Source organism: Calidris pugnax, unplaced genomic scaffold, assembly GCF_001431845.1.
Source record: "Calidris pugnax isolate Ruff unplaced genomic scaffold, ASM143184v1 scaffold44, whole genome shotgun sequence".
Classification (NCBI taxonomy): domain Eukaryota; kingdom Metazoa; phylum Chordata; class Aves; order Charadriiformes; family Scolopacidae; genus Calidris; species Calidris pugnax.
Window position 1 is genome coordinate 3,343,156 of NW_015094506.1, and position 11,745 is coordinate 3,354,900.

General features: G+C 54.9%; 1 protein-coding gene across 2 annotated transcripts in view; it reads right to left on the minus strand.

The window, feature by feature from the left end:
- Nucleotides 1-9,905, minus strand: part of CARD10 (caspase recruitment domain family member 10) — a 17,943-nt gene extending 8,038 nt beyond the window's left edge. Inside the window, exons 1-12 of one of the 2 annotated variants that reach the window (XM_014963478.1) lie at nt 9,788-9,905; nt 7,387-7,605; nt 6,881-7,018; nt 6,232-6,557; nt 3,631-3,813; nt 3,134-3,289; nt 2,889-3,014; nt 2,522-2,716; nt 2,277-2,423; nt 1,391-1,506; nt 1,095-1,135; nt 285-405 (exon numbers count right to left, since the gene is read on the minus strand). In XM_014963478.1, coding sequence (XP_014818964.1) covers nt 285-405; nt 1,095-1,135; nt 1,391-1,506; nt 2,277-2,423; nt 2,522-2,716; nt 2,889-3,014; nt 3,134-3,289; nt 3,631-3,813; nt 6,232-6,557; nt 6,881-7,010 — 1,541 coding nt within the window. In that variant the 5' untranslated portion in view covers nt 7,011-7,018; nt 7,387-7,605; nt 9,788-9,905. Of the gene's footprint in view, nt 1-284; nt 406-1,094; nt 1,136-1,390; nt 1,507-2,276; nt 2,424-2,521; nt 2,717-2,888; nt 3,015-3,133; nt 3,290-3,630; nt 3,814-6,231; nt 6,558-6,880; nt 7,019-7,386; nt 7,606-9,569; nt 9,601-9,787 lie in introns of those variants that run through there. The other variant, XM_014963477.1, reaches the window with a different exon arrangement.
- Between the last annotated feature and the right edge of the window lie 1,840 nt (nt 9,906-11,745).

Below are 11,745 nucleotides of genomic sequence, written 5' to 3' on the forward strand. Positions count from 1 at the left end.
GGGTTTAATATTTTTCCTAGAACTTTTTTTTTTTTTTTTTTTTTTTTTTTTTTTTTTTTTTTTTTTTTTTCACAAAAAAAAAAAAAAAAAAAAAAAAATTGAGTCCCACTAGGAAGCAAGGACTATAGGATCTTAATTTCTCTCCTCTCCCACTAGTGAAAGAGCCCTAAGAGCCCTCAAGGGGGGGAAGACAAGAAGGAAGGGTCTCCCAAACTTGGTCCCCCGGCACCACATGTCCCCCCAAGCAACCATTTTGGAGTGGCTATCTGAGAAGCAGCAGTCACCTCCTAGTGACCTCCTTGCGGCTGGGAAGCGTGGACAAGCAGATCTCCGACTTCACCCTGGCGTAGTTGCTGCTGGAAGAAGAGGAGAAGGCCCCAAGCGAGGCACTAGCAAAACCACTGCCTAGGAAAGAGAGCAAGAAGGAGAGAGGGGGCACATCACCTCTCCGAGCACTGCAGGGAGCTCATGTTCTTGGGGCAGCAAGGGTCTGTCACCCTCTCCTGAGCATTTTCTAGCATCTGACTGGGAAACTGAGGCTGCAGGGAGGCTTTGAACAGTCATCCTAGTGAAAGAGTTTCCCCATGTCTCCTGGGAACAAGCAAATCTTCACTCCCTTCATAAGTATGTCAGCCAGAAGGCAGCAGCAGCCAGGGCCACATGGATGTGCCTGGAAATCAGCTACCAGCACCCTCCACAAGACTTGCCAGCATCAGGAGCTGCACTCCAGGAGATTTACAACCCATCACCCAGGTAGTGGCAGATGAAGGGAATATCCAACAACACCCCAGGCAAAGGCACTTCTCTCTTCTGTTACCTACTCCCCCAACTCCACATCCAGTTCTCCACGAATTAAATAGACCTGATGTGAATGGCTACCTGCTCTGCAGAGGAAAAGCCACCTTTTCCAGCTGCTGTGCCTAGCAGGGCACCAGGGGACATGTGGGTCCATAGCTCCCTGCTATGGGTGCAGGACCCCTGCAGTGAGCTGCACAAACCAAAGACATGAAGGAGGGTCAGTTGTCCAAGCCCACTCCCCACAGCCACCACCTCTTTTTAACTAAACCCCTTGGGGAAAGCCCCCACCCTGGTACCTGTTGCATCTTCAATGCTGCTAAAGGAGCCACAGGACAAGCTACAAAGGAGACACAAAAAGGAGCTGTGAGGCAGCAGCTTTTCCAAAGCCTGTTTGCATCCTGTTCTCAACCCCATCCCCACAGCCTTCCCCCACCCCCTAGAAGTGCCCTCCCCCAGCCAGCACACAGCTCCCAGACAGCCTTCCCACTCCCAGTCCCCACTCCAGGTTCCCTCCTCCCCTGCCAGCCTGCTCTCCCTGGCTCCCACAACCCCCACAGAGGAGAGACAGCCTCAAGCAGCCCCCAGTAATCACCTTTTGTAGGGCATGCATCTATCTTCCCGCTGCCGACGGAGGATGGAGCCGATGCAGGGAGGGAAAGGGAAGGTAGAAAGGCGGTTGATATCCTTCTCGTTGTCAGGAGTCACCTCCTTGGGCAGAATGAAAGACAGACACTTGCTAACACCAATGCCCAGCACCACCTCTCCCCACGCTTCAGGTCAGGCTGCTAACAGCTCCTCGGGTACCACGTGGCTCTTCAGGGACCATCCACATCCCTCCAAATACCCAGGGGCACCTTGCTTTCCCAAGGAGAGAGCACGGATGTAGATGCATGACACTGTGCCCCCATCTTTTTGCAGTGTACAAGCTGCGAGAGCAGTAGCAAATGAAGGGAATATCCAACCTTGTCCTTATATCTCACTTTTAGCCACCACACACACAGAGATGTGAGCAACCTGTGGGACTGCCCATTTTAAGATGCTCTAGACTGAGAGTTCAGAGTCAAAGGAAAGAATCTGACTCCCTTAAAAACAATACGATGCGGCTACAGGATTCAAAAGAGCTGGGATTTCTTCCTCAGCATGTGTATATTAAAAAGCTTTTGGGGGAGGATAACATCTCACATGAGACTGTTGATTTCTAGGGTGTCCTAGAGCTGAAGACAGTTTCACTTCCCCATGTTTCCCACCCAGCTGAGTGCTGCACGCTTTGGTGCGACATTGGCCTGTTCATCAGAGGCTGCGAGAACAAAGCTTTGCATCTGGGATCTGGTCCCACCTTACATATCGCCCCATACCCAGACTTCCACCAAGTCATAGCCCCATGATGAACCTGCTCCAATGCCTCTGTACCCTTCCTGAGCAGCGTGGGTCACCACTGACCTCAGCTGAGGGTCAGCCTCTCATGGTCAAGCGCTCACCATGCTCTGGATGGCCGAATCCCCTGGGAAGGAGATAGCAGAAACCCCTAGCGCATCCACAAGTCCAGTCGTAAAGCTGGTAGTGTTGTCTACGAGGCTCCAGGTGCTGCTGAGGTTGGAGCAGAGGGAGTAGGAAGAGCTGCACATCTGGGAGAAAAGGGACTCCATCATCCCATTGCGTCCCCAAGAAATCAATCCTGACCCCTCTGCCTTCTCTGTTCCCCCTTCATTCTAGCCACCCTCACCTTGCCCAAGCTGCGGCTGCCTTGGCACCGCTGCAGCTGTGCCTCCAGAGTGCTGTTCAGCCCTTCTGCCTGGCTCAGCTTGCTTTGGAGCTCATCCCGCTCCTCTTCCAGGGCCCGCACGCGTTTGCGGTACTGGTCCTTCTCGATCAGGCTCTGGGAGTATTGTAGCTGCACCCCGTCGCGGCTCTGGATTGCCTGCAAGGAGCAATTGAGAGAGAGTGAGAAGAAGAGCACTGCATTAGTAATCCCAGCCTCCCACCCTGGTGTGGATGAAGAAGATCCACTGGGGAAGGAGGGAGTATCCAGAGCAGAGAAAGAAGCCCTGGTCCTGCTGGAAGGCAGAGAGCCAAGGGGGAGAGCAATTTACCTGGTCCCGCTCTTTTTCGATCTCCTCCAGCTGCAGCAGCACTGTGTTCATACGATGCTTGTAGAGATCACAGTCTTTCTGCAGCGTCCGGTATTTCAGCTGCAGATCTTCCACCTCCTGGAGGTACTGGCAACAGCAAGCAGTGAGCGTTAGCCCTTCTGGAAGTGACTCCCAGCCCTCTCCCTCCCCTCTCTTCCAGGCCCTGCTCAGTGCACGGGGAAGGGGAGCAGTGATGGATGCTCTACCTTATCCCTCAGCTCTTCAGCCCACTGCAGCTCATTCTGCAAGGAGTTGAGTTTCTGGCACAGGTCCTGTCGGTCGTCTTGGGCTTCCTTCCAGTCGTGCTCCAGGATGTCCAGCAGGATCTGCTCAGAGCCTGGCACTGGGCCCTCACCAGGTGTCTAGGAGGTGAGAGAGTACCATCACTGCACCACAAGCACCGAGGGAGCATCAGACCAGGGCAGTGACAGACAGCCTGGCACAACTCCCATCATCCCTCCTGCATTAATCTACTGTGTGCTCCAAGGCACGAAGTCGCACTTGTGAGCACACCCGAGAGTTACGGAGCTGGAAACAGGCCCAGAAGCAATGGTAGCCACCACAGCCAAGCGATATGCCCGGAGGAAGGAACAGGCCAGCCTAGGACAGCAATTTCCTCCATCTTTCCAGTGCCACGTCCACCAGCGCTGGGGGTGCCCCAGGAAAGGAGGTGACCCGGCGCCTGCCCTGCCCCACCAGGTACCTGCAACATGCCCTGCAGCTCCTGCAGCGATGCCGTGAGCCGCTGGTTCTCAGCCCACAGCTCGGACACGGCGTCGGGGTGGCCCCGCTCCTCCGCCTCTCGCTGGGGCAGCGCAGACGCCTGTTTCCGCAGCAGGCTGCACTCCTCCTCCAGGCTGGTCACTTTGCATTTCAGCTGGTCCACCTGCAGCCCAGGGAAGAAACAGAGTCTGACACACACAGCCCTGCACCTCTGCCTTAGCGGGAGAGTGAAGCAGAGAGGATGCTGGGCAGAAGAAGGGCCTGGGGGCGAGGAAGTCCAGGGCTGGGCAACCACGAGAAGGACTATCCTACTGACCCTGACCCTGTTGGGCCAGGGTTAGCACAGCTGCACACAAAAGCTTTTCCCTGCAGGGCAAAGGAGGAAGATGCAGTTGCGTAAGTGCATTCAGTCTCAGGATCCTCTCTTGGTGCAACAATTTTCTTGCTACCTTAGGGCATCCTCAGTGCAGCTGGCCTTGACCCTGGGTAGATCAGGGACCTCTGCTGCACTGCCAGGGCCAGCAGCTGTGAGTCTCTCAATGGCTTCCCGGCTCCTAGAACAGCTGAGAAACAAATTTGCAGCAGAAAAACCCACTGGAGGCTATCCAGTGCAAGGAGGTCATCTCTGCCCTGGGAAGAATTTGAGGCTCAAGCTGCTGGAGGCCGCAAAGTACCACAAATACATCTTCACACCCTGGCCTGCTCTTACACTCCTCCACCAACATATCACTGGAGACAGGGGAGGTCACTTGCTTTTAGGAGTAAGGAAGGTCCTCAAAGACCTGCAACAGCTGATGAGGTTGATCACAGAACCAGATTTTCACAGCGAGGTAAGGCTCCGAGAACTAATGGGACAGGGGAAACCTCTCAAAGCCACCAAGAACTAAGCAGCAGTGCCAAAACTGCCAAGGAGGGGCTCGGGAACTGAGTTACTTCTGCATATCTGCCCAAAAGACCTAGAATGACTTTTGGGGACCGGCCACTTCTGGACCCTGACACCAGGAGGGAAAGGCAGGCTGGGACCTGGTGTCTCACCCTGCTTCCAGGGGGATTTCTCCACCCCACAGTCACTGGCAAGCAGTTCGCCTCCCTGCTCAGAGGAGGCCCAGGGGAGCTGGCACTGGCAGGAATACCGCATAAAAGGTAGGGGAGGATCCTGGGGCTGGCAGAGCAGGATGAGGAATGAAAGATAACCATGGGGCTGCGTGAAAGGTCCAGGCCCAGACTGGTGGGGGGAATGCCAGGAGGCAGCAGAGCACTAAGGAAACGGGGTTTTTAATACGTTCAAGGTAGGGCTGTCCTTGCCCAGGCAGGAAATGGGTGTGTGTTTGCTGGAGGTGAGAGCCTGGCAGCTGGACTGCAGTGTCACGAATTCCTTCAGGTATGCGGCATGAGTCTCCCAAACGTCATGAGACGAGGAGGCGGTGGAGAGCGGCGGGGAGAAGAGAGGCAGAGCTCGGGCAAAAAATGCTCCTTGGAGCATCGAGGCGGGGTGGGCAGAGCTCCAGGCACCCAGCGCCTCGCATGAGGGTGGCTGCACGGCCACCGTCCGTGCTAAAAAGAGGAAAATGCAAGCCCTTTCCGGGGGAAGGAGCGAAAGGCAAACAGGCAGCTTGACAGAATCAGCTGCTGCGTGGCTCTACTGCCAGACACAGCGCAGGCACCCATCAGCAGAGCAGGCAGAGCAGGACAGCGAGTACACACAGGAGAAGACAGGGCACCTCATGGTACCAATGGCCAGGCTGAGAGCTGAGAGTTTCACTGAATTTTTTTGAGTTGGAAGGGACCATAGAGATCATCTAGTCCAATTCCCCTGCTGAAGCAGGATTGCCTAGAGCTTGTCAGAGCATGTTACTCAGGACTGCATCCAGGCGGGTCTTGAAAATCTCCAAAGAAGGGGACTCCACAACCTCCCTGGGCAGCCTGTTCCAGGGCTCTGCCACCCTCACTGTGAAGAAGTTTTTCCTCATATTTGAGTGGAACCTCTTATGTTCCAACTTGTGCCCATTGCCCCTTGTCCTCTCACTGGGAACCACTGAAAAGAGTCTGTCTCCCTCCTCCTTCAACTCACCCTTGAGATACTTGTAAGCAGTAATAAGGTCTCCCCTCAGCCTTCTCTTCTCCAGACTAAAGAGTCCCAGCTCTCTCAGTCTCTCCTCATAAGGGAGATGCTCTAATCCTTGAATCATCTTCGTTGCCCTTCACTGGACTCTTTCCAGTAGTTCCCTGCCCCTCTTGAACTGGGGAGCCCATAACTGGATGCAGTATTCCAGTTCTACCTCCAGGGAAGGTATTGCCCTGGCAGCTCCTCCGAGGAGTTGGTTCTGGCTCCTCTAGGTGAGATATCTCCAGCTGCCCCAGGACAGTCTCCCATGCCATGCCCACGGCTTGGACGCTCTGCCCTGCTTATGGCACATACCCCATCAAAAGCAGGAGCACTCACCCCAATACACATCCCACCTGCCATCAGCTCCTTCAAACTCACGGGCCACCACGCACAGACATCCAAATGCATGCCTCTTGGCTGTCAGACCCCTACCACCTCCCACCACCCACCCCTGTAATCCCTGTGGGGCCATACCACCAGCTGCAGGTCCCGGCTCCGCAGCACAGCCATGTTCTTCTCCTCACAGAGCTGCGCATAGCGCATGGCCATCATGTAGTTCTCGTCCTTCAGCCTCAGCAGCTCCACACTGTTGGTGTCCCACTCCTCTCTCAGGCGCTTGCAACGCTCCTGCACCTTCAGGAGCTCCTGCAGCTGCTGCTCCAGCCGGGCCTGCTCTTGCTCCAATGCCTGGTTTTTCACCTGAAGCTGGTGTTCCTTCAGCAGGTGCTCCTTCCGCTGAGCCCTCACCTTCTTCACCTCCATCATCAGGAACTGAGTTAGTCCCTCAGGGCCTTCCTCATCTGAGGGGAGACAAAGGAGAATCAGGTCCTGGCTGCTGAGACAGGGGTAACCATAAAAAAAAGCAACCCAACGCTGTGTTTTCCATCAAGGGGTGCCAAGCTCTTCTGTGGGTTTGCAGCCCTTTTTTGTCCCAGGCTCATGGCACCACAGTCCATCACACACGTACATATGACCCCTCCCTTCCAGATCCAGAGCACAGAACTGTTGGGGTTCCTTGCACACAGGTAGCATCAATCAGGGCTTCATACATGCACGTGCACAGATTTCAGGCCCTTCCCACACAAGCAGCAGCTGAAGGGGGGGATGGAGAACTTGTCCCTACCCAGGATCATAGAGCAGCGCTGGGCTGGCTCCCTCCCTGTCAGCCGGGTGTAGTGCTCTGGGTAGTAAAACTCTAAAGACTCCAGGAAGGCTTCGTAGCCTCGCTTCCCACGGCGCCGGAGGATGTCCATCAGGTAACCTGGAAGAAGAGATAAAGAGCTCGGATGAATTCCCTGCAAACCAGAGAGAAAACAGCATAGACCAGCTCCATGATATGAAACAGCATCTTCACCAGTTCTGCTTCCATCCACAAGAACGGGAATGGCTGGAGGAGGGAATGGGGTGGGAGCACTGCCCTCATCTGTGCACACCTGGGGAGGGGGGTCACAGAGGATGAGAGGGAGGTCTGGCTGCAGAGCAGCTCAGAGAACAACAAAGCTGGGGTAGCACTGCAAGTGGGAGGAACCAAGAGGCCACAACACCACATGCCGAGTAGCATCCACCACGTGTCAAAACCAGGTTGTCCCCCACAAACCAGTCTAAGTGCAAGTTAGCGCTTTCTCCCACCTGTCTGGTTGCTCTTGCAAGGGAAACGGCATGAATTCAGCACCTCCTCCTCATCCTGCTCATCTATCACGCGGCACTGGCGCAGGTATGGGGTGAGCTTCGCAGGGTTCAGGGAGCGGGTCAGCTGGTGCCGTGCACTCTCAATCTTCTCCCAGATGGTGTCTTCTTCCTCCTCTTGCTCCGAGAGGCTGCAGGCTTGGAGAGAGGCATTCTCCAGGGCTGGGAGGATAAAAGGAAAGAGGAGGTCTGAGGAATGATGGAGTAGCACAGGGTAAAAGGCATGAAAGAACGTGAGTCAAGGTATGATCTTGCAAATGATTCGATAGTCTTACAAGTGGGACTCAGGCACATCAGAAGCCATTTTACATACAAATTGGTCCAGCGGGATCATGAGTGTCCACCCAGAGCCTTAGATATGCAGAAGGTAGTGGTTCATAAAGAAGTTAGGCGCATACACAGTAGGAGTCGAGCAAAGAAGTCACCTTCATTCCTGAAGCACTCTTAAATCTCCCTGACCCTCACACATCTTCCCTTTTTCTCTATCCCTGAGAACAGGAAACTCTCAGGACCAAGAGTTTTCACAGCCTGAGACACGTTCTCTCATAGTGGGGTTGGAGAGAAGGGTTTTCCCTGGGGATCCATTTACCTTGTGCATGCCCCAAGCGTCAGTGACCAAACTGAACTTCTCAAGGGCACTGTCTCATGGCACACATTGGTTACAGGTACTGGAGTCAAAGGGGAATCACAGAAGCGTAACTTCCATGTATCTCCCACACATCCGTGTGGAGCTCTGGAAATACGTAGCAACAAGGCAACCCCTCTGTTTACCAAATAAAGCACGAATGACCCCTTGAAGTTCATGGGCTGAAAACCTTTAGAACCTGCTCTATTAAATCCTACAAGCTGCAATGGAACAGGTATATGCAAGGAGCTCTCTTCCCAGCTGTGTATCAACTCAACCAGCATTATTTACTTTGCACTCGAGAAATAAAATCTGTTTCGTAGGCCACCCCATATCCTTTTAGCTGGCAAGGCAAAGCAGAGCAAATTATCTTTTGAGACCTAGAAGCCATCTCTCTTCTCCAGCATGCAGTTACCTGCCACTCTGGTGCTGGCATCAAGTCCAGCTTTCCTACCTGATCTACACAAACATCCCCAGGGGCAGTGTAGAGGTTCATGCTGTATGAAAGCAGAGGGAAGGAAATCTCCTACTCCTTTTTCTTTTCTTTGGTTTTTTTTTTTTTTTTTTTTTTTTTTTTTTTTTTTTTTTTTCCTTTCTTGTGGTGAGAATGATATCATGTAATTTCAGACAGCCAACTAACACAGCAAGGAGGATGGCTGAGAGAGCTGGACAAGAAGTTAATCCTCCAAGTAGAAATATGGGAGGCTCAGCATCTGCTGGATGGCGGATAATAGGAAAAGAGAATTGTTGAATCCACAAAAGACACTCAAGTGCCTTATTTCCACCACCAAAGGGCTTAGGAGTGTAAATACCGATATAGATCTGGATCGTCCTAGGTTGAATAAAGAAAACAAACTGCGTTTCTTGCAGAAACTGATCTCTCTCATTTGGGACAGGCTCTCTCGCCACAGAGACACAAGTATGCAGAAGGAGGACGCAACAGCAGGTCACACAAGTTGCGCCGTTTTGAGCTCCGCGCCTCGGCAGCAGATTTATGCCTTTAAATCAAAGGTTTTCTCCAAGAAAACCGAAGCCGAGCGTGCAAGCAGAGACCAGCTTCTCGGCAGCCAGGCTCGGCTGAGAGAAAGAAAGAGAGAGAGAGAGAGCGGGCAAAGGGGTCTGGGAGCCGGTAGCCCTCCTCCCGCCCGCCGCGGCCCCTCCAGGCCGGGGGGCCAAGGGGGGAGGCAGCGCTTCCCCTTTCGGCCAGCCCGAAGGCTCTCTTCGAGGAATGGCCAGCCAGAGGCCAGCCCTGAGGAGGTGGCTGGGAAAGAGGAGGAGAAGAGGAGCAAACACCCCCCCACCACCACCACCGTTCCACCCAGAGCTCGGGCGAAACTCACGCCCCCGGCCGCTCCGGGGCGATGCCGTCGGGCGCGGCGGAGGCAGCTGCCTCGGCGGGAGCGGGGGGGACACAGCAGGGGCTGCGCCGCCCCCGAGGGCTCCGCAAGGCCCGGGGAGAAGCTCCCTTTCCCCCGCTCCCAACCAAGGGCTCGCCCCTTACCCGCCATCCCCGCCGCCGCTCCGCTCCGCACCCCGCTCCGCTCCGCGCCGCCGTCTCACCGCCCCGGCAGGTGTGTCTGAAGCGCCCTCCCCACCCCGCTGCACCTTCCTTCCCTCCTCTTCCTCCCTCCCTCCCTCCTCCAGCCGGCTGGGAGGGAACCGGCAACCCCCCGGGGCAATGGAGAGCCCAGCCCTGCCCGCCCCCCGAGGGTCACTCACCGGCGGGGCGGGGGCGACCTCCTCCCCCGGCCTCTCCCGCTTTCTGAGGCTCTCCAGCTGCCCCTCACCTGGGCCGAGCTAAGGAAGGGCTTTTCTCTGCGTCTGTCCCCTCTTCCCCCCACCCGCCACTCCCCCTTAGCCCCGGGATGGAGCTGCTCTCCGGAAGGATGTGGCTCGCCAGTGACTTCTCTTCCGAAACACACACGGTTTCACCTCCCGACAGACCGCCGGGGGAACGGGGTGCCCCCCTTGGCCTCCCAGCCAGGGTCCTACCCTGGTTTGGGGGCGTGGGTGTCTCTCCTGGCAGGGCAGAGCCTCCTCAGCTCTGCCTTCAGAGAAGAGGCAGGAGGAGGGGTTTCGGTTCAAAGGGCTCCAGAAATTGTTGCCTGGCCACCCCAGGTGTAGGGCTGGTTCTGGATGGGTTGGGGAGAGGAGGTGTCAAGCAAGGGCAGAAAATGAAATGATAAAAAGAAGCCCCGGTCCATGCCGAGAAAAGGTTCCACAGGCTTAATTTTGGCCCCCAGTCGTCAGTAGTGTCTGTGGGTGGATCTTGGGGAGAAGGCAGTGTGACTGAGCCGTACCCCAGGGCATGCAAGGACTTGCACCAGCCCACCTGACCAGGCACTGAGAGCCCCCAGGCCAGGGGCAGATGCTGGGAAGCCTTCCTCCTCCCCCAGCCCAAGTAGTCACAGCAATCCCAGAGTGGATGTCAAAGAGCATCCCAAAGACCTCTCATAGGTAATCTCCATCCCTGCCATGTACCCAATTGCCCAAAGTGCATACTGCTGGGACTAGCAGGGGTCTGGGAGAGGTGGAATTGGACACCGTGGTTCAGTCCCAATGATATATGCTTCCCCCTCAAAGGATAAGACATTTTTCATTTTCACTAGCAACCCAATTTCACTCTCATTTCTTGACTCTTAACCATGTCAAACCTCAGACCTCAAGCGGCCAGGGTAGACAGCGTGGGCTTTGTGCAAGAGATTCCCAATGCAATATCAAACTCATAAGAAATGGGAGTTCATCTGATTCCCCCCAGCCTCAGGGTCAAACAACAGGGTAGCCCAAAGTAGTGCTGTGCATCCCTCCAAGGCACTGGACACAACATGAAGGAGCCCTACATTGCTCCTGCCCCTGCCAACAGATTCCCAAAAAGGAGATGCCCTCAGCGTCCCACCTCTGCAGCTTCTAGACCTCACCTCTGCATGGAAACCTTTCCCTCCTCCCTCAGAGAAGTGAAGAAACCAAAGCAGACAGAGTATGAAACAACCTTGAGGTATGAACCGGGCACAATCCCCTAAAGGATCCCCACTGAAAATGAACATCTTCATTTGTTTCTCTTCCAGGGCCAACAGCAGACACATCCCCTCTGGTCCCCACAGGGCTCCTCCACCAGCTTCATCGAGGTGGTTTGAGAGATGGGAGGCTTTAGGAAGACCCTTTCTCCACGCTGCTGTGTTCTTTTCAAGATCAAGCATAACCCCCATCTGGGAACTGAGACTGTATCAGTGTGGTGCGCAGAGCATCACACAGATACATAGCATTTTTATTGCAAAATATACACAGGTATTGAGCAAATACCAGGCACACAGGCACACACAGGGCTTTCGGCAAACACCACCTCCTCTCGCGTGGCACCCGTCCCAACAGGCACCAGTTGACACCCCGGGTGTACGAATTTGCTGCTGACTCACCCTCTCTGCATGGGGTCCCAACGGCTGCCTTCTCCTCCCTCGCAAGCCCAGCATCACACAGCTCCCTCACAAAGGTATGTGCTGACCCAGGACCACCAGCAGCAGGGCGTAGCTCCGGTCTCCAGCCCTTACCTCCAGCCAGAGGCGTCCAGTTGAGTGATCAAAAGCAAGTACAAGCAAGGCTGCCTGCAGGGAACCATTTCTGACTCAACCCATGTCAATTTTTGCCTGCTCATTTATTCTCTTACAAACAAGCCAGGTCTC